This window comes from Myotis daubentonii, chromosome 8 (genome assembly GCF_963259705.1).
Source record: "Myotis daubentonii chromosome 8, mMyoDau2.1, whole genome shotgun sequence".
Classification (NCBI taxonomy): domain Eukaryota; kingdom Metazoa; phylum Chordata; class Mammalia; order Chiroptera; family Vespertilionidae; genus Myotis; species Myotis daubentonii.
This window is the reverse complement of record NC_081847.1, coordinates 72,613,921-72,635,948: the sequence shown is the minus strand read 5'-3', so window position 1 is coordinate 72,635,948 and position 22,028 is coordinate 72,613,921. Positions and strand designations below refer to the sequence as shown.

At 39.8% G+C, this 22,028-nt stretch overlaps 1 protein-coding gene across 8 annotated transcripts in view; it reads right to left on the bottom strand.

Moving 5' to 3' along the window:
• PTPRT (protein tyrosine phosphatase receptor type T) overlaps nucleotides 1-22,028 on the bottom strand; it is a 960,656-nt gene that overhangs the window by 179,994 nt on the left and 758,634 nt on the right. For all 8 annotated transcript variants that reach the window (XM_059707048.1, XM_059707051.1, XM_059707049.1 and 5 more), the window contains exon 13: nucleotides 672-708. In XM_059707048.1, coding sequence (XP_059563031.1) covers nucleotides 672-708 — 37 coding nt within the window. The remainder of the gene's footprint in view (nucleotides 1-671; nucleotides 709-22,028) is intronic.

Genomic DNA, 22,028 nt, shown 5'->3' with positions numbered 1-22,028 from the left:
GCAATTCTATAACAAAAAGATAAACCTGATATCTAACCATTCAACCCTGTAATAGGTTAAATGATAACAAACTATTCATTGATTTTTTAAAAAGAGTAATAAACAGAAACATGTACCAATTGAAAGAGCCAGACAATTCAATTATAATTAGGAAAACAAAAAGTGATGAGCCTGAACAATGTTGCCTTAGTTTTTGGAGGAAGTGTTGAAAATGCCAACTACAAAACAAAGCCATGTTTCTTTTCTCATTATTAAAGGCATCAACAGTAATCACCTCATTTTTGAAAGCCATGTGCCAATTGAATAAAGTACAAAACCCATAAGATAGGTTTAATAGACATGCTTAAAAATTTCAACATAAACAAAGATCTCAATTCAAGAATATAGAGCAGAAGAATATTTGAGTAAATTTATATTACCCACTGATTATTGTACCAGTTCATCCATCCATTGAGTCAACAAATATGTTCTGAGCTCTTGCTATCCTTTAGGCACTGTGTTATTAATATATACACAGTCAGGTATACATTAATGCCTAGATGCAAATGATTCCACTAAAAATAACAATTCTTTCTTGTTATTGTTGCCTAAACTTTCCCTGTGTGGCTAGAGGGAGGAATACTTAAGTGACTAAAGAATGGCTGAAGACAGACAAGAACATGCCAACATACCTTTTGTAGCCAGACGAACACAGTTGATTTTGGTCTCCTGTGAACAACAAAAGTAAGGCTCTCGTTAATTAGTTATGGGTTTGGTTTGCTATATAAAGAAAAAAATATATATTTGCATATATATGCATTAATATGTACTTTTAATTATAATTTTAAATTTGTCCTTTCCATTTACCCCCCCATTGGAATCACTTTTTAATTCTGTTTCTTCATTTCTTTTCAGTCTAGGCACACACTTTTGTTCCTTTCACTTCCTGGTTCACATCACCTCATAAGCTTCTTCCCCAGACAAAACCACTGTATAATCATATCAGATATTGCCCACCAGAGAACAACTTTAACAACAACACTAAGTGGACACATGATGGCATGCTGTGTGCTTTATTTAGCTGCATGGGTTCCTGAGAGAACCCATGGGTTTGTAGATGGAACCAAGGGCATCCTTGGGAAACTTTGTTTTCTATATATATATAAAAGCCTAAGTGACCATTATGATCAGATGACTGGCTGGTGGCTGTGACACTCGATGCAAGAGCTGCCCCTTAGTGGTCAGTGCGCTCCACAGCCAACTTCCCATGGTCTGCCAACCTCCAGCCAACCTCCTGAGGTCCCTCCCCCCAGCCAATTCTAATTGGCCCCAATTGGGACTGGGTGAAATGGCCCTGATCGGCCCCGATCGCTGGCCAGGCCAAGGGACCCCACCCATGCACGAATTTGTGCACTGGGCCTCTAGTAGGTAACTAATGCATCTATATGCACAGACTGAAACAGACACGTGGCAATAACCTGACAATATGAAGGTTTAAGATTCAAACTGAGAAGTTCATGTTCAAAAAGTCACTTTGGCCCTGAGATCTCTGGTAGACCACAGTTTTCATAGATAATGTTGTGTGTGTGTATTTATGTGGCAATATAATCTTTGCAGAGTGAACTATCTAATCATTGTTGGCTGGTCCCCTGTGGACAGAATCCATAAATTTGTGGGGTTGCTGGGCATGAAGTTGAGTTACAGAAGATAATGAGCTTAGCCTATTTTATCAGGATCATCTCCCAGGAAGTCCTGGAACAATCTGAAAATTCCAGTTCACTAAGTTATGCCCCCGGCAACAGTCTGAATGTAGTGTAGCAATAAAAATAAAAGACAAAGAATGCAATGTGTGTGTGTCTCAGGAACACAGTGATGCCTTGCTAATGCTTACTCATAGGAACAATTGCATTTTGAAGGCACTTGTGTTAGTTAGGCTAGAAAAGGTTATGCAAATATAACAAAACCCATGAACTTCAGTGGCTAGAACCAGCACAGGCTTATTTTCCACTCCAGTTTCATGTCCAATGTAGGTGTGTGGTTGGGTCTGGGAGGACAGTGTGGTGGTTTTGGGAGATTCTCATCATTGGAATCACTCAGAGACAAAGGCTGAGTGGCACCTGCACTTCAACACAAGGCTTCAGTGTTCACTGAGGCAGGAGAAGAGAAGGCTGAAGAGTCTTGATTTAGACACAACACTTTGTATCAGAAGCAACACTTCAGTTTTGACTCGGGTTTCCTTGGCTAGAACCAGTCATGTGGCCATGCCTAACTTTAGCGAGGTTCCTGGAGTCACCCATGCACTCAGAAATAGAGAGATGATAATGTCTACAGCAAAGTCTATTTTATCTATGCACACTTCTGAATGCTAGAAATTGTTACTTCTATTAAACTCAGGTATGACTCCTCAGTGGTCTTGATTCTGTTCCCTAAACCAGCGGTAGCCAGCCGGTGGTCCGCAAACCACTGGTGGTCCGCGAGGTCCGAAAGGTTGGCGACTGTTGCCCTAAACCATAGACAGTCTGCTCTTGTTTGCATAGGAAAGATGTCTGTATATTGTAAGATGGCTTTCAGTTCATTAACATTCTTGTTCCTCAACAATTTCTCATATGGTAAGAGTCTAAGGCAGGGGTGGGCAAACTTTTTGACTCGAGGGCCACAATGGGTTCTTAAACTGGACCGGAGGGCCGGAACAAAAGCATGGATGGAGTGTTTGTGTGAACTAATATAAATTCAAAGTAAACATCATTACATAAAAGGGTACTGTCTTTTTTTTTTTTTTAGTTTTATTCATTTCAAACAGGCCGGATCGGGCCCGCGGGCCGTAGTTTGCCCACGGCTGGTCTAAGGCCTTTGAATCATCCTAGCCACTCATCCTAGGACATCCTCCAGTTGTCCCTCTTAGTGAGAAAGGACTATAAAAGGAAGCAACAGTCTCCATGTGGTCTTGTCAACATATGATCACCTAGCTAGTGACTTTTTTTTTCTACTTTCCTTACTTATACAGGGCTTCTATTAGCATAGCAATATCCTAATTTATCATTGATCACAATAAATTTGCCAACAACCTGCAACTCTTCCCCCCACTCCCCCAACCAAAATATATCTGCCTGCGTCCACATCTACAGATGTGGTTGTATTTCTGAAATTCAAGTACAGTCACACACACTATTACCTTCCATCTTCCTTGACTCATCTGATTACTACAACCTATGACCATATTCTCCACTATCTGCAAGTTTTTGGGCCAAATTTTTCTCGAACTTCATCCAGATAACTAATTACGTAGGAACCTGTAAAAGGCCAATGGTAGAGCTCTGTGGAATGCACTAGAATACTTCTTCCAGGTTGGCATTCATCTGTTCATCAGTATCAAACTAGTTACTCATCTCCCCAAGTGCTTTGTCACTCAGGTGTTAGTGCTACATTTTCCCACAAAATAACTTGGGAATAGGGTCAAATTTACTTCAGACTGATTCCCTGTCTATTGTATTTCTCTAATCTATCAGCCCAAGAACTCCCTTAAAGAAAGAAGGTTGGGTTGACATGACTTGTTCTTTGGGACAAATGCTTTCTTTCCTCTCTGTTTTTATACTGAAAGTGTTCCTTTTTATAATAAATAATTGTTTTACTTTATAAAATGGAAAATGCAGATTTGTGAAAAGAATATGACACATTATGGTTTTAATATATGAAGTAGTCATTTGAGGTGTTCATATGATATTTGAAGTATGCTATATTTCAAGAAAATTTTTTTAATAAACACATTCAGAATATGGAAAAAAGGAAGAATAACTGATAAAAAGATAGAAATAGAGTAGAACTCTCTACAAAGGATGCCAAAAAAGCTTATGTCACAAATGAGTTAAAACTTAAAAATGATGACAAAGGGGATCAAACTAGTTTTTTCTGTTGTTGTTGTTTTCATAATTGGAGAAAAAGCAAACTTCTTCACATCTTCTTGGCTTCCATTTTTGTTCTTTGGTTAAAAGGTCAGTGAACTGAAGCCTGAGATAGTTAAGGAAAGTACAACTGCAGAGAACTGAAGAAGATCTGCTAATCATCATGTACCACAATGATCATCACTGAGAAGCTGAATCTCATGGGAGAGGTGCTAAGAGACCAGAGATGGTCAGCAGGACCTCCCACTTCATATTAAGACAAAGAAAAAAGATTTTGTAAATACTACATTAGAAACCTTGCCAATTCTGTGCATGATTGTTGAATATAGCTGTGGGCAAGGGTTTGAGGAGCCAACACTGTTGGGGGTAATTTGTAGTTATGTATAGAGACTTTAAAGAGAATCCATCTAATCTCTTTACCTCTAAGAATCTATTCTCAGTGAATCACCTTCAATGTAGAAGAACCTTTATATTCAAAGATGTTGGTTCTGGTGTTTTTATAAACGTGGCAATGAAGAGCACCACATCTATCTAGCCCTACAGACATGATAAAGGAATTTGTGGCCTACCACACAGTGGAGTATTACCAAGCTGTTAACAAAAATGATTACAGGGCTATGCAATTACATGGAATAGTACACATAAGGAAATTAGTGAATAAAGAAAACTACAATTTTTATTACAACAAACAGGCAGACATAAGCATTGAAAAATAAGTTCTGAAGGAAATATATTAAATCTTAAAAACTGTAGCACAAGCAGTTTGAAGTATAACATGTATGTGGATGGTTATAATGATCTTAAACACAATTTGCTACATTCTCACAAGTAAATGCACATCAATGGCCAGCACCTACATCTAAACACCCAACATTGCCAGCATCTCAGAAGCTTATCCTTGCTCCCCTGAGTTGCCGGGAGCCGGTCCATCCTTGCTGTTTCAAGGGACCTGGCATATATAGCATACGGTTCTTAATATGTTTGCTCACCTTCTTGGTGCTGTGTTTTAACCAAGGTCACCTCTCCGAGAAAGGTTGAATCCCCAGGTAGGGATTTTCCCCTGAAGTTAGGGAGGGGATGAAACTCCTTAACTAAGTGCCAGGCGGGTAGTTAATCAATTTAACTACAAACAATCATGCTTAAGCTACATAATCTTTACTCCCTGGAATGGAGATAAGAAACGCCCTAACCTTTGTAATAGAAATTGACAGGATTAGAATCAACTGGTATAAATACAGATGCAACAAGACAAAAACAGACAGAACTCAGAACTCAGAACTAAGGACACAGGGCTTGGAAGACAGGACCAAGAGAGACAGAGCCTAGCGGGAGAACATGGCAATAGACCCTGGACTGAACCTGACTATAGAACATGGCAAGAGAACCTGACTAGAACATGGCGACCAAACCTGGCTGGAGAAGTCCCTGTGTCATTCCTTCTTCGCCGACTCCGTCCACACCTTTGGGGACCCCTGGACCCGCTGGGGTTGGACCCCGGCACTGAGTCACTTCATTCTGCAAAGATGGCCACTAATATATATATATATATATATATATATATATATATATATATATATATATATTTATTTATTTTTTTAAACTTTAAAGATACAGTTTAAAGTGTGTTACATCAAAGGGAATCCTGAGTAGCTGCTACGGTTTATTCTACGTACTACCTTCTCTTCCCCACCAGGTCATTTGAAAGAACTTCCTAATTCTCATTAGCATTCTCTTCCTTTCCATAGTTGATGCATGAAATTGGGCCATTTCCCAACACCACCTCCTCCACCACACATCTCTTAAAATCTGTCCTCTGTAATCTTGTGCATGTCTGATTATGCTTCTCTCCCTGGCTCTCACAAACATGACACTGACATGCACTCTTTCTTCCAAGTTCCTGACACTTTTAATTCCATAACCAATTTGTCTTTGTTGGTTTGACACAAGTACAGAATAACAAAGGCCTGGCTCACTCTCTTGACCTTCTGGGTGACTGAACTGTTAGCAAGCAAGTCTGGAATATGCTTGAAGTTTTGTATCCTATTGTATGGGAAGTCTGGCCAGTATGCACACGCCCAAAGTCCCCAATCAGTTCCATAAATAGGAAATGAGTACTATTTTTTTGTGTGCTTGTATTGAGTAAGGCTTTGGAAAGAGGAGAAACATTTCATATTTTCTGTTCTATCTCCACAGTACAACACAGTTTCATTTACCCATCATTTTTAAAAATTTATTGTTTTAACAATTAAAAAATATTTTTATTGATTTCAGAGAGAAAGGGAGAAGGAGAGAGAGAGAGAAACATCAATGATGAAAGAGAATCCAATTGATTGGTTGCTTCCTTCATGTCCCAACTGGGGATCATGCTCATAACCTGGCCATGTGCCCTGGCCAGGAACTGAACCGTAGCTTCCTGGTTCATAGGTCAACGCTCAATCCCTAAGCCAGGACAGCCGGGCTTCCCCATAATTTTAACCTCACTCATACTGCCTTCCTATGCCAGATTTGCAAATCTGCACACTTACCTTATTTTTTTCATAATGTGTCACACCTATACCCCCTTACTTACTCAAACCTCCATTTTGAGAGTAGGCCCAGTCTGATCCATCCATCCATCCATCCATCCATCCATCCATCCATCCATCCATCCATCCACACATCTATCTTTTGACTATTTACTTAAATTAGAGGATGTCTCTAATTAAGGGTCTTATAGTAGCTGTTATTTATTATCCAGAGGACTTAGGTTAAGTTTTATTGCCACCCTGATAAGAATCACTAGTTACCTGTGTAATACACACAATTCTTATTCTACTCTCCTACTTAATAGGAGTTAGCCCTAATCTCAGTTTCCAGTTACTCTAACTCAGGGGTGGGCAAACTTTTTGACTCGAGGGCCACAATGGGTTCTTAAACTGGACCAGAGGGCCGGAACAAAAGCATGGATGGAGTGTTTGTGTGGACTAATATAAATTCAAAGTAAACATCATTACATAAAAGGGTACGGTCTTTATTTTTTTTAGTTTTATCCATTTCAAACGGGCCGGATCCGGCCCACGGGCCGTAGTTTGCCCACGGCTGCTCTAACTCATGCCTTTGTCTTCCCTAAGACTGAGCTGCCCCAGTTAATATGGGAGTTAGCCCTGATCCCACAGTCATTCTATAGTTTTCCAAATTACTTAAATCTATATAATTTTTACTTGTTAATTATACCTCCACTAGAGGCCTGATGCACAAAATTTGTGCAAGGGGCTTGGCCCTCACAGCTGTGGTGGCTTGCCTGAGTTCTCGCAGCCCTGGCTTCATCCAGAAGGTCCTTTGGCTGTCTAGTCTAATTAGCATATTATGCTTTTATTATTATAGATAATGCTGGAAAAAATGCTGATAAACTAGATAGGATAAAATTAAATAAGAAAAGAGAATATTAAAAGAATTGAAAAGTATAAGCACAAAGATAACTACTGGAACAAAAAATGCAAAACTTTCTAAATATCAAAAGAAGTTTTAAAATAAAAGAGTAAGACATCGTAGCATGTATTATGAAATTAGAATAGTAAATTATGATATGCAGAACATATGACAGAGTTAGGACCAACTATATTAGTCATATCAACAAATGTGAATAGCCTTAACTCATATAATTAAGTGAAAAAAAATTCAAATTGTGTCATAAAGCAACACCTAACTTTCTGCTCTCTATAAAAGTCACACCTAAAATAAAGTAATTCAAAAAGGAGGCAACAATAAAGAAATGAGAGGAACTATAAAAGGCAAATGAAAAAAAAAAAAGCAGCACTAGTGATCCTGGTATCAAACAGAGTAAAATGCCATTTAAAACACATTAAACATAAGAAAGGACACTTTTTCATGCTGAACCCACAATTAACAAGAAATATAACATCCATGAATATCTATAAACCAAAACCCACAAAAATCACCTTTAGGAAGTAGAAACTGCAGGAGATGCAAGAGAAGAAGAAAACTACCGTCAGTATAATTAACATCAAGTGGCAAACAAATTGGCAAAGATATAGAAGAGCTATAATAAGTAAGCAGATCTGTGGATATGTATCAATTCCTACAGCCTGATAATAGAGGAAAAACTTCTTCTTATGAGCTTCTGAAACAGTCACAAAAATTGACCATAGATGAGCTAATTAAGAAACCATTGTAATGTCCCATGAAGCAGAAATATTGTAAGCAACATTCTACAATTATAATGTAATAAAATGAGAAATTATTAAGAATATGAAAGCCCGGCTGGTGTGGGTCAGTGGTTGAGTGTTAACCTATGAACCAGGAGGTCACAGTTAGATTCCCAGTTAGGGTATATGCCCAGGTTGTGGGCTGGATCCTCAGTTGGGGGCTTGCAGAGTATCTGATTAATGATTGTCTCTCATCATTGATGTTTCTATTTCTCTCTTTTTCTCTCTCCCTCTCAGAAATCAATAAAAATAAAAAAGATATCCATTCTTATAACATAGCATATTAATAGATCAAAGGAGAAAATTATACTTTCTCTACTCATGCAAAACAGCATTGGACACAATTTTAACACCCATTCCTGATTTTAAACAAAACTCAAGAAAATAGGAATTGATGGATACTTTCATAACATGACAAGAATATATCTTAGTCCTAAAACCAGCATCTTATTTAGTGGGGACCTAGTCAAGGCGTAACCACTAAGATCAAGAACAAGAGTAGGGTGTCCTTTATGCCTACTACCCCTTTATATTGCACTGGAAGGATTAATCAGTGCAGGTGGATAAGAGAAATCAATTAGAAGCATACAGTCTGGAAAATGAACTATCTCTGTTTGCAAATGATTTAACAGTATATCTGAAAACCCAACAAGAATCAATAATACAAGGTAGCAGGGTATAAAATTAATATACAAAGTGAACAGTATCCATACCATCAGTCAAAGGACATCATGGCAGCAAATCTCAATTCCAATGGCAACAAAGATTAAATACTTGGTAACAAACTTGAAACCTATAGAAGAGAACTTTACAACACCCCTGAAAAACACAGATGTAGACTTGAACAAACAGTACAAAAATATCCTCTGTTCTCAGCTAGGATAATCAACATCTTAAAGATGTCAGTTCACCCTAATTAATGTATAAATTTAATGCAATCCCAGTAAAATTAGTAATAGGCTTTTTATGGAGATGGACAGGTTGACACTAAAGCTTATATGAAAGGTGAATATCCCATAACTATGAAATCATGAGAGGCAAATTGAGTTGGGGGGGACCACCCTGTCAGATATTAAAGCACGGAGCCTCTAATTTCAACAGTGTGGTACTAGTGAGGAAATAGGCAACAGGCTGGTGGAATAGAATGCAAAATTCCGAGGAAGACCCAAGAACACACAAAAACTTAAAATAGAAAAGTGGCATCTCAGATATTGGGGGTAAATGTGAACTTTTTAAAAAATGTTGCTAGGACAACCAAATAGACATTTGGGGGGGGGGAAAGATATTGTTAGATACACACTTTATATCATATACAACAATAAATACCAAACATCAGAAAATTAAATGTAAAAAAATTTTTAAACTTTTCAAGGTCTAGAAGCAAATATGAGTGAATTCCTTTATAACCTTGGCATACGAAAAGGCCTTTTCACTGTGACTCAAAGTCTGTATTCAATAAAGGGGAAAAAAAATAAAACACTTGGTTCCATTTCTTTCTTTTTCTTTTTGGCGTGTCAAAAACACTATAAGCAAAGTCTATAAAATTGCAACATATATCACAAAGAATTAATATCCCTGATACATAAATAGCTTTTAAAAATTAAGGAAGAAGAGGTATAAATCGTGCTAGAGAATTGGGCAAAAGACACACACAAGTAATTAAAGTTAAATAAAAAGTTTCCTAAATACATGAGAAGATGTTGACTTCACTTTCAATAAGAGAAGGGGGATTATTACTATACTGAGATAAAATGTCTAGCCCAGCAGGCATAGCTTAGTGGTTGAGCGTCAACCTATGAACCAGGAGGTCATGGTTCGATTCCTGGTGAGGGTACATACCTGGGTTGCAGGCTAGATCCCCAGTGTGGGGTGTGCAGGAGGCAGCCGATCAATGATTCTCATTGATGTTTCTAGCTCTCTCTACCTCTCCCTTCCTCTCTGAAATCAATTTAAAAAATTGTCTTATGTGTAACTTTGTCAAAAATTAAAGTTGGACCACAAACTGCTGCTGGCAAGGTTGTGGAGAAACAATTAGTCTGAAACATTGCTAGAGGAAATGAAAATTGAGTCAACCCTTAAAACAGGGATTTAGAAATATCTATGAAGATTACTGAGTTGTCAACCTGTTGATCCAACCATCCCTCTTCTAGGAATGTTCCCTGACACGCCTCCAACAATACAAAATACATATGTACACATTCCTTTATTGCAGAAATGTTTGCGATGGAGAAACAACCTATATGTCTACCTGTGAGAGTGACTGAATAAATTAAGATATATCTACATAATAGAATACTATGTAAGCTATAAAAAAATGAGGAAGACCTCTATGAACGACTAAAAAATTGATTTCCAGGTATCTATAGTACGTTATCTTTTCTATAAGAAGTGGAAATAAAATACACACGAATCTCTTAATTTTGTAAAAAAAGATATTAAAAAGTTACAGTGTCCTCATCTACAGAATAGTAGCAATACCTTCCGCACATCTCTCTGGGTTGAACAAAATTTTGAGTGCACAAGTGCCTGAAAGTTGCAAAGACTACACATGAATAGCTATATTATTGTAATAAATATATATTAGGACCATTGACAAGATGATTTTTCCTGCTTTCAACGGAATAAATTCCAAGCTTTTTGCATGGCATGCAAGGCCTCCCCCCCTTTGTCTGGTTTCTGTCTCTGTCCCGCCTTCTCTCTATATCCTGGAACCAACCCCACCCCTTCTTCCCAACCTTTGGGCCTCTGCCCAGTAGCTCCCTTTGCAGGACACACCATGTCCTCTGCCCTGCTGTCTGCCTGGGAAATACCCATTTATCTTTCAATATGCAGCTCAAATGTTACTGTTTCTATGAGACTTTGCTAAGCACCCGCTCATCCCCTCCGCCCTAAGCTTCCAGCTGCACACTGGGTATTCCACCAATGGGATTCCTGGTACAGTCTATTGTGCATAGTTGCTTTCATAACTGTCTTCCCCACTGGACTTTGGGTTCCCTGAGAGCAGGAACTATATCTTATTTATCTGTGTCCCCTCCCCTCCCCCCGACTCAGAGCAAGCGCTTAATGAACGATTGGATTTTTATCATCGTCATCATTGTCATCATCATGGTGGTGCTCACTTCCCCACTCAGGACTTCAGTTTCTGTTTCTGCCATCAGCAGACAACTGCACAGTCTGTAAGCTCCCTTTCCAAACTACTTTTTATGCCTGCCATCCACAGCACCAGGACGGAGCAGGAGAACAGCTGAACAAATTATCCCCTAATTGGGATGTCAGAAGTGCGGTTCTTCTGAACCTTGTGGAGAGAGGTTTAGACCTTGCACCAGGGACTGGTGACTCCCAGGTCAAAGCCAGCCTCAGTGAGAGCTGCCCTTCATGCCTCCCTGCACAGCTCCTCCCCTGACCTCCATGATCCCTGCTCTCTGTGAGCATCCTTTGAGCTGTAATTACTAATTGATGTTTGTAAAGTCTTTGAAATTCTCAGGTGACAGATGTAATCAGAGGCCAATTTATTATGATAATTGCTATTAGTACAGCTCTTCATTATTTGTTGATGCTAATGGCAGGGCCAGCAGGTGTTTCAAGATTGAGAGGGGGATGGAGGCTGGCCACGTGTGGTGGGAGAGAGGGAAAAACATGGATGTGTCGGGGATATGGAGTCTGTTAGGGACTCCCACTGGTTTCAGTCAAGTCAGATTCCACTTTGTGGGGTTATGACACAGCAGGAAGCATGGCACTGAATGCACAGGACTGCCTGGCAGCATTTTTTATTTATTTTATTTTTAAATATCTATTTGTATTGATTTCAGAGTGGAAGGGAGAAGGAGAGAGAGGCAGAAACATCAATGATGAGAGAGAATCATTGACTAGTTGCCTCCTGTGCTCCCCACACTGGGGATCGAGCCTGTAACCCAGGCGTGTACTCTGACCAGAATAGAATCATGACAGCATTTTTACATGCACAGGTTCAAACCCAGCTTGGTTTCTTGGTCCTGGAAATGAAGATACACATGACACTGATTTACACATAACTCTTCTTGTTGGAGAATGGGTTTGAGACAAGGAAGGATGGATTTGGTAAGACCAATTAAGAGGCTGTTGGGGTTGCCCAGGCAAGAGATAATGGTGCTCAGGACCAGGATGATGACACTGAAGATGAGAAAAATATATGAATTGGAGAGAAATTTAGAATGTAGAACCAGAAGAACTTGGTGACAACTGGATGGATATAGAAGTTGAAGTGTTTTGGCCAAACCACCCTTCTGAAATAGGAAAGACTTAGGAATGATTTTGGAGGGAAAAACAATGTAAAAGATGGAACTTGACCAAAATACAGCCTCTGGGAAGAATCCACAGAAGAACTGTCTCACTTCTCCACCTGTCTTTCTATAAGTGCAGCATTCCCAACCTTCCTTCGAAAATTTTCTCTCCTCAATGGATCCAGGGTGTCTCTTGGTGTCTCTATATATGGGGACTTCACCAATTTTCTTTCTCCTCCCTGAACTCCCTCCTCCTGCATCCTGCCCACAGTCTATTGAAATTATTCAAATTTAATTGATAGGTTAAAAATCTCTGTGCACCCCTAGATTTTGCTTGTTCTTTCCTTCATGCACCTCCACACTCTGCCTTATATCAGCCATCTATGATATTCTAATAATGATAGCTGGCAATGTTTATTGCCTGCCAATGACCATGAAAAGAATTTTTTTATACATCGTCTCATTTAATATTTCCAAACATTTTTATAAAGTTGATACTAAGGACATTAAAACTGTCCAAATGAGAATGAGACTCAAGAGAGTCAAATTCACTTGTGTAAGGTCACGTAGATGGTCAGCGCCAATCTATGCAATAGGAAGATAGGAAAGACTCCATACTAAGCATATTCATTAAAAGTTCTGAGGGGAAAGAAACTTGAGATTCATTAATCTTATTTGATGGCATTAATTAATAGCATCAAGGCCATTATATAGCACAAGAAACAGACAGATTCCTTGAGTGTAAATGGCTCTATTAAATTCTAGTTTAATATTGTATTATAACATTGATGGGGTGTTTGAGAAAACTTGATATTATGATACTAGCTGGTTTCTCTTCAGGGCCCCTTATATATGGTCACACACACACACACACACACACACACACACACACACACACACATATATATATATATATATACATACACATTATATATGTATGCATAGGTATATGATGTCATATATGCTTGATGTGATATATATATATATATATATATATATATATATATATATATATATATAATGTCATATATGTGATAAATCCCCCTTCTAGCATCTCTCGTGAAAAATATGTAACCTTCTCTCTATCTGGTAAGAGAGGCTATGCTAATCTGACACACACCCCTTCTTCTTTGCCTTGGCTTCCAGGAAACTCAAGAGTAAGAGATTAAGAGATAGTGTTCTATTTCATTAACTACCTATACTAGGCCTCAGGTGCAATGATAACTTTCCTTCCATTTAGATTCTAAAGCTACTTTAAAACTTTGCTTTAACTGAATATGAAGATACACATTCATATATACATGTGCAAATATATACATGCATATATGCACATGCTAAAATATTTATGTGTATGTATGTATATAAACACATATGTTGAATTGGCACACACATATTTATGTTTGGAACACCTTCATTCGAGAGGTGCTGAGGGATGTGCAGAGTAATCACACCTACTGTTCCTCCTCACAAGGACCCCAGCGAGCTTGGGAGAGCACATCTCATCCCCACATGCCAGATGGGAAAACTGGAGTCTAGTATTCAGTTCATGTAGCTGAAACATGGCAGAGCCAGTACTGAAACCCATGCATCCAGTTTCCAAATTCAGAGATTTTCCCACTTTTTCATCATTTGGGGACCAATTGGACTGAACTTCATGGAGACTCTCAGTTTGGATGGGGCCTGATGGAGGCAGAAAGCTGCATAAGGAAACTTAGGTTGCTATTTCCATGAGCCTTTTGAGGACAGAGTCTGGAGCACTGATGCCTCAAGATTCAGGCTGACAAGATTATCAGCTGTCAACATTTGTGTAACCTTCATTTCCTTCTCCAAATGAGTTTAAAGTATATTTGCATTGAAAGGAAAATGTTCTTGGTCCCTCAGGTCTCATACCATGATAATAAAATCTGTAGGAACTGTGTGTGAGTGAAAAAATAAATTAGCAACCTGGGAGAGCTCATCTTGGTATTTGTACAAGATGACATTCAGGGAATTTCCCTCTCACCTGGAAGGAGGTGTTTGAGACCCAACAGGGTGTCAACAGAAGTTCAGAGCTTTCATGAGCAGGTGATGCCTCAAATGGTAAAACAGAGGCCTGGAGGGCTGGTGGTTCCCAGGAGACAGGCTCCACTGAGGACTAGAAAGGAGCCCTAGGCATGGAATGTAGACTCTGCTGACAAAAGGCTTTCAGAATTGGTTATAAAAAGGTTGTGATGACAACCTCGGATTCCAAATATCTATTTCAGTCCTCTTCTCCACTTCCATAGGGACGCTACAGAGCTAATAAAACCCAGAAATATGCTCCTAACAGGATTATGCCAACAAGTCAGAAAAAGGGTGTAGGCATTTGGTTCAGTTTTCTGTTACCTTGGCTCCGCCACTGATGTGTGGGAGAGATCTGAGGTTTTCTAAAGCCTCTCACCACACTTCATGGGAGACTTAGAAGAACCACTGTCTTTCAGGGTGGAACAGTATCCCAGGGGGCATTAGATGTTTCTTTACCATATCTCCATGGAGGCCAATGTCAGAGGGAAGGCAGGGTTGGGTGGCTAGGTGGGAAGAGATCAACCAAAGAACTTGTTTGCATATGTACATAACCCATGGATACAAACAATAGCGTGGGGAAGGCCTGGGGTGGAGACGGGCTAGAAGGGGTCAATGGGGGAAAAAGGGGGAAATATGTAATACTTTCAACAATAAAGATGAAAAAAAAGTCCTCCAGCAGGGAGTAACTGAGGCTCTGTGATATCCCAGGGTGCTCCTGGCAGTCCATACAGCCACTGATTTAAATGGAGTCACTTTGTCTGTGAGACTAGTCAGGAGTAGTTCAGTGGTCGGCAAACGCATTAGTCAACAGAGCCAAATAGCAATAGTACAACGATTGAAATTTCTTTTGAGAGCCAAATTTTTTAAACTTAAACTATATAGGTAGGTACATTGTTATTAACTTAATTAGGGTACTCCTAAGGCTTAGGAAGAGCCACACTCCAGGGGCCAAAGAGTCGCATGTGGCTCGTGATCCGCAGTTTGCCGACCACGGGATAAGTGAAAGCACCTTGCTTACTGTCTGGGTTACAGCAGGTGCTCAATAATAGAAAGTCCTCAGGACTTGTGGTAGGAGCTACATAGATGCTTCAGGATGGATTCTGGGTGTTATGGGAACTTGAAGGGAAAGCGTAGGAGTGATGAGGGAGTGTGGTGGTCATTAGGATGTTCTCACATATCCCCCTTCTCCCTTAGGTACACAGCTGGAATGTACTGCCTCAGTTTTGGAAGTTAAGCATGGCCACATGACTCGCCTTGGCCAATAGAATGTGAAAGTGTTGCATATCATTTTTATGTGGAAGCTTTTTAGAATCAGTTACCCTACTTGCCACATTTCTCTTTCTCTGCCCTGGCGATTGTGAAAGCACGTGTCAAATGGACTTTCCATTAGCCTGAGTTCCAGTGTGACAATGATAAGCAGAGCCCTTTGCTGACTCATTGAGGACATGTAGGAGGAATGACAAATATTTTTCTGGTAATACACTGAGACTTCACGGTTGTTTGCTACTACAGCATAAGTGGTTAGAACTTTATCCTAAGCCAGGAGTTATCGTGTGTGGTCTTAGCTCATTTGAGTGTGGGTCCCCCATACCTCCTTATTCCATGGCCCATCTGAGCTTTCCTCACGTGACATGTGAACTGTTAATAAACTAAAAAGAGAATGAGGACATGGGGTTGGGAGGGGCAAGATCGTACCCAAAAGACAAGATCGATTATGTTAAAAGGTTCAATAGGAACAGCTGTCAGGCTTTACACCATGTATGAAAAGTTAAACAGAAGAAAGCCTGTGGTGGGGTTGCAAAACATGGGTAAGTCAGGACAGTCAACAGCTGTTGACACGGTTCAGGAAGTCTTCCAGAGTTAGGAAGATATGTGCTTCCATGTGGAGCCAACTGGACAAATTGGCATATGCCAGGTAAGGATGCTCCAACTCCACCCCCTTCCCAGAGAAAGGGGAAAGAGAACAAATATTACAATAAACTGCCACAGACGCCTTATATGCATTGTGTCATTTACTCTCCCCAAAATTTGGGGAGGTAGATCATGAATCACATAATATATCTTGAGATGTTAAGTCACAGCCATAATTCAAAGCCCAGTCTTATGTCCAAGTCTCAGCTCCTTCCATCTCCCCATGCCATAGAAAACCCATCCACGTGCAAACATTTTTCAACAGTCCTTGGTCACAACTAAATACAGTTTCTTTCACTTCATTCACAGACACAGATTTTTCCCCCCTAAGCTAGCTCTACCTAGATTATCCCAACTATTATAATGTGATTACACTACAAACAATAGTCACCCTTCCTTCTCACTTCACTTATTTAGCTCAGCATCTGGCAGAGGCATCACCCAGGTGAAATGTGTCCCCATGTGATAACAAGGATATGGCCAGGAAAGAGTTTCCTTTCTGCATAAAAAGAACACACACAACTGCATTGGTCCACAAGAGATGGCTTCTGACAGATATCGGCATGAATTTGCCACACTTGTTTTGCATTCAACCGTTAATTACGGTCCTTTCAACTTCACAATCACAGCTAATGATGGTGGGGAAACAGAGAACAGTAGAGTCAGCAGACCTCATTCTGGGAAGAGTGGGAAAGAAACAATACAAAACTGCACCCACCCACTGTTTACAACTGAGACTGCTACTCTGGGTACCATTTGGAGGAAATCAAGGCTGCCCAGAAGCCTGGAGTTTTGGAAATGAGACAGCTGGGGGGAAAGTTTTACTACTCTAACAGAAGGAAAGTCCTTTAGGGCTCATCTATCTATGGTGGAAATAGCTCAGAACCACATCTCTCATGCTACAGTGAAATTCAGACTGTACTCACGCTTATTTAGTACCTTTCAGTATTCAAGATCTTTTTTTCAATTCACTCTCAAATAAGTATTTCTATTTTATAAATGAGAACACTGAGACTTAGAAACAACAAGAAACAAGTTGTAACCTCATTCATTCATATAATGATGCTGAATATCTACTATGTGTTAAATATTATACTCAGTATGGAAGATACAGCAGCAAACAAAACAAGAGTTCCTACCTCCTGAAGCTTAGTCTAACAAAGGAGGCACACACTATACAAAAACAAGTGCAATTTAAAAACATTGAGCATTTTAAAGACAATGAACAGATTAGCATGCAAGTGAGTACTGGTGTGGATGAATCTTAGATAACATAGGTAGGGAGTTTCCAGAGGATGTGATATTAATGATGAAGTCTGAAAAATGAGAAGGCATTAGTTCTTCAAGGAATAAATAAAAGAGATTCAGACAAAATGACGCTTGTGTGAAGGCCCTAATAAGTGAGAAATATATCTTGGGATGTTTGGGAAATAATGTCTTAGAAAATGATCACAAGAAGAAGGGTGGTTCAAGTGTAGCAGGCAAACCCACATCTGAAGTATAATGTTAAGTCTGTCTACGAGAGAACAGGAGATAGGATGGAAGAGATACAGAAATCATGCCATGTGAGAAACAGAAGTAATTGCATATTAAATATCAATAAGAAATGGCCTGGGTGGCCAGGGATGGTAGTTGGTGCTGTCATATTTCTCCAAAAGGCTGACATAGGAAAAAAAGATTCGATTTGTTTCAATCAATACAAGATCTCAAGTGGAGAGAGTTAAGGAGACCGAATTTGCCTTTGCAGAAGAAAGAAAGTGCTGATAATTTTACCAGCTCCCCAAAGAATCAACTCTCTCTCCAGAGAATTGCAGCAGGTCAAGCTGAGGCTATATAACAGCCGTGGGCAAACTACGGCCCGCGGGCCGGATCTGGCCCGTTTGAAATGAATAAAACTATTGAAAAAAAGACCGTACCCTTTTATGTAATGATGTTTACTTTGAATTTATATTAGTTCACACAAACACTCCATCCATGCTTTTGTTCCGGCCCTCCGGTCCAGTTTAAGAACCCATTGTGGCCCTCGAGTCAAAAAGTTTGCCCACCCCTGCTATATAATGACCTGCCAAGATGCTTCATTGGAGATATCATGTTGATTTCTAGTCTAGTCTAGACGACACTTCAAAATCCATCCAACTCTGGAATGCTACAGATCTCTAAGATAGTTGTATTCAAAACAAATGGTTACAATATGGCCTGAATCACAAGGAAGTGAGGTACTTAGAATTCAGCACCAAGGACAGTGCCTGGCAGTTGGGACTGCCCCTACTATTCAGACAGAATATTATTTCACACATTTATTTATTTTTTATTTCTCCCCTACTAGAATGTAAATGCTATGAGGACAGGGAGTTCTTTGTCTGTCTGGCTTATTGGTTTATTCCCAGCACTTAGAAGGGCGTATTTTATTTTTACATATAGTATGAGCTTGCTAGATGTTTACTTAATCAGTAATATCTAACTCTTTTAAAAAATATGTTTTAATTGATTTTAGAGAGTGAGGAAGGGAGAGGGATAGAGAGAAACATCACTGAGATAGAAACATCGATCGGCTGCCTCCTGCACGCCCTTTACTGGAGATTGACGCCACAACCTGAGTGTGTACATTGACTTTGCCCTGACTTTGGAATTGAACTGGTAACCTCTTGGTTCATGGGTTGACGCTCAACCACTGAGCCACACCATCAGGTTAATATCTAACTCTTAATTGCTTACTTAAAGTCACACAGTTAATATGGTTTTGTGTGTAGGCAGTGTGATTGTAAAGGCTGAATATTTAGCCATTTAATATCCATAGAATAAAGACATCTGGACCCTAAAATTCTTACCATGCTCTGACTGAAACTTGCAGGTAAAGTTGGGAGTAATGAACTTGATTGATAGTGAATTATTCAACTGGGACTACAACTACCCTGCAACAACTGGCCTTTATCCTTTTGTGTAACTTGTTTTAATTTAATATAACTTGGCTTCATCCTTTGTTTTTAATCTTCCAGTACCAGGGATTCGCTGAATTCTGGCTTTTACTTGATCCAAGGTATATTTTCCACCTATTTTGAGGGGAGGAAAGCACTACTTTAAAAAAATCAAATCTAATGCATTTGTCTTACTTTATAGTTGCTTATTTTTATGTTTACTTATAACTTCCTTTGTTTCTCCCCCTTTTCTTTGTAGGTTGTTGTTTCCTGGCTTTTTAATGATAGTTTGGAAGACTGCCTTTATGTTTAAAAACTATACCTTAAAAATTCTTGGTATCAAAAATAAAATAGCAGTATTTATTTCATCTTGTCTAGAGTAGAAAACCTAGCAGATTTTTATTTAGACTCATAAATCCTCTCTTTCTCAGTTTCTATTGACATAATAGTGAACTGCAGACCCAGATCACAATTGTTATTATTTTACATTACACATCCTCTCTTTAAGTATTAGTTTTTATATTAATCTTCTCTTTTGTAACATATTTGGAGCAAGTATTTAGCATCAACACTATATATAATTAGTGTCCACGCTCACCGTGGGTCATTTTATCCCATATTTCTCTACTCTTGATTTCTTTATTTTGATTCTTTGCTCAGCCAAATGCTCTTTGAATGATTTATTAGAAGCGGGGCCTGTGGGAGCCTGTGGATACTGAAAATGTCTTTCTGATGTATTGGCACAAGAACAACAACTTGGCTGATAAGGAATTTGTGGGTTATACCATTTCGACTCAAAAGTCCTCCAGGCTTAGCTGCACTGTGTGCTTGCTTTTTGATGTGAAGAAATCTGAGAGGGGCCAGGCAGGGATTTGTCAGACTGAGAATAGCTTTTCTGCTCCTATGACCTTTTCATACAAACCCTGTTCAGTAAAACTTAATACTAAGCACAGTAATTGGAAGCAGTGTGGAATCTCTCTCTTGCCAGAAAAATACAACAGCTCCACAGCTTTTCCTCTCTGTTCCTGTGAGGCCAACTGCACCCTCAGGACACCTGGCCCAAGCACCTTTCTGGTTCCATTCCTGCTTGTGTGTCATTACTCCAAGTCTTAGATCCAAAAGGGGAGTGCACGTGGTGTGGGCTTGAGAGCACAAATAATTACTGCTTATTGATGAGCAAGGCTTTGCTCATCTTGGAAGGAGTAGTAGAAACTGCTTCCTAGATCAGCTAGCTGAAGAGTGGGGGGGACTTCATTCCCAAGGGCAACACCCCATGTCCTGAGACGGGGACTGTGGTGTGGTGTTTGGGGAGCAGAACCTCCAGGATCCCTTCTTCCTCACCTGCTCTTCTTTTTTTTTTTCTTTTTTTTAATATATTTTTTTATTATTATTAAGGTATTACAAATGTGTCCTCATCCCCCCCATTAACCCCCAACCTCCCCCCGACACACAAACTCATGCTCCCATCCCCCTGTTGTCCATGTCCATTGGTTTGGCTTATATACATGTATACAAGTCCTTCGGTTGATCTCTTCCCCTTACCCCCGCCCTCCCCTACTTTCCTTCTGGGGATTGATAGCCTGATCGCTGTTTCTCAGTCTTTGGGTCTGCCCCTTTTCATCAGTCTATGTTGTTCTCTATAATCCACAAATGAGTGAGATCATGTGGTATTTATCTTTCTATGACTGGCTTATTTCACTTAGCATAATGCTCTCCAGTTCCATCCATGCTGTTGCAAAAGGCAAGAGTTCCTTTTTTTTTTTTTTTACCGCAGCATAGTATTCCATTGTGTATATGTACCACAGTTTTCTAATCCACTCATCTGCTGATGGGCACTTAGGCTGTTTCCAAATCTTAGCTATGCTCACCTGCTCTTCTGCTCAGGTCTGACAATGTTCCTCTTGGGGTCCAGTTGTCAGTGTTTGGGTTCTATAGTCTGGGTCTCTTGCTGGGTTCTTATGAGCATCGTAGTAGGAATGTAACAGAGTATGAATTGGGTACAACTATTACTCCTCTTCACAGCATGCAAACCCAACAGTATCTCCTGACATGTTGCCAAGAGCAGAAGAGCCACGCCTTCCCAGAGCTGTGCTGAACCAATAATCTGGCCGTTATGGGATGCAGTGAATCAGGAACAAGGTGGGCCCCAAGATGCTTCTGCCCATCTTCATGGCCCCCCCCTCAATACATCCGTGTTTCATGCAGACGGAAGACCAGGTGGGCAGGCGGAAGGCAGTTTGGCTGCTTCTCTTTGTAGCTTTATACTCTATGTGAGGAGTGTTTCTTGAACCAGTAATAAATGTAGAACTGAAATACCAATGTGGAATTTAAATGGGTCTGTGGACATTTTAAATGTTAATTAGCTCCTCAACCCAGGTTTCTCACAAGATGATGACTGCCACCAGAACCTGCACAGGCTCTTCACACGTCACCAAATCTGCTTTGGCTCAGCTTCCCCTTCTCCAGCCGCACTGGGGAGCATGGCACCTGCTCCACGCCCTTGCATCGCTATAAGGACACATCTACATAACCTTAGTATGAACTATAAAGGCCTAGCATATACCAGTTGTTCATTATAATTTGTTGAATAAAATATATTAACCTGGAGTATGTCCACAAAGGCATCCTAGAGATAAAAGATAAACTCGTGTCATAAGAGGGACTAGTTTGCAGAAAATAAGACCAGATGGTTGTGTTGTGCAGAGGGGAGGTGGAGAGTAGGAAAGATCTTCTGCAACGGAAAGACTACCACCTGAGAAGGCGATTGCATGGGTTTTATTGGTCCCCAAGAATATGGACCAAGAGCAATGCATAGAA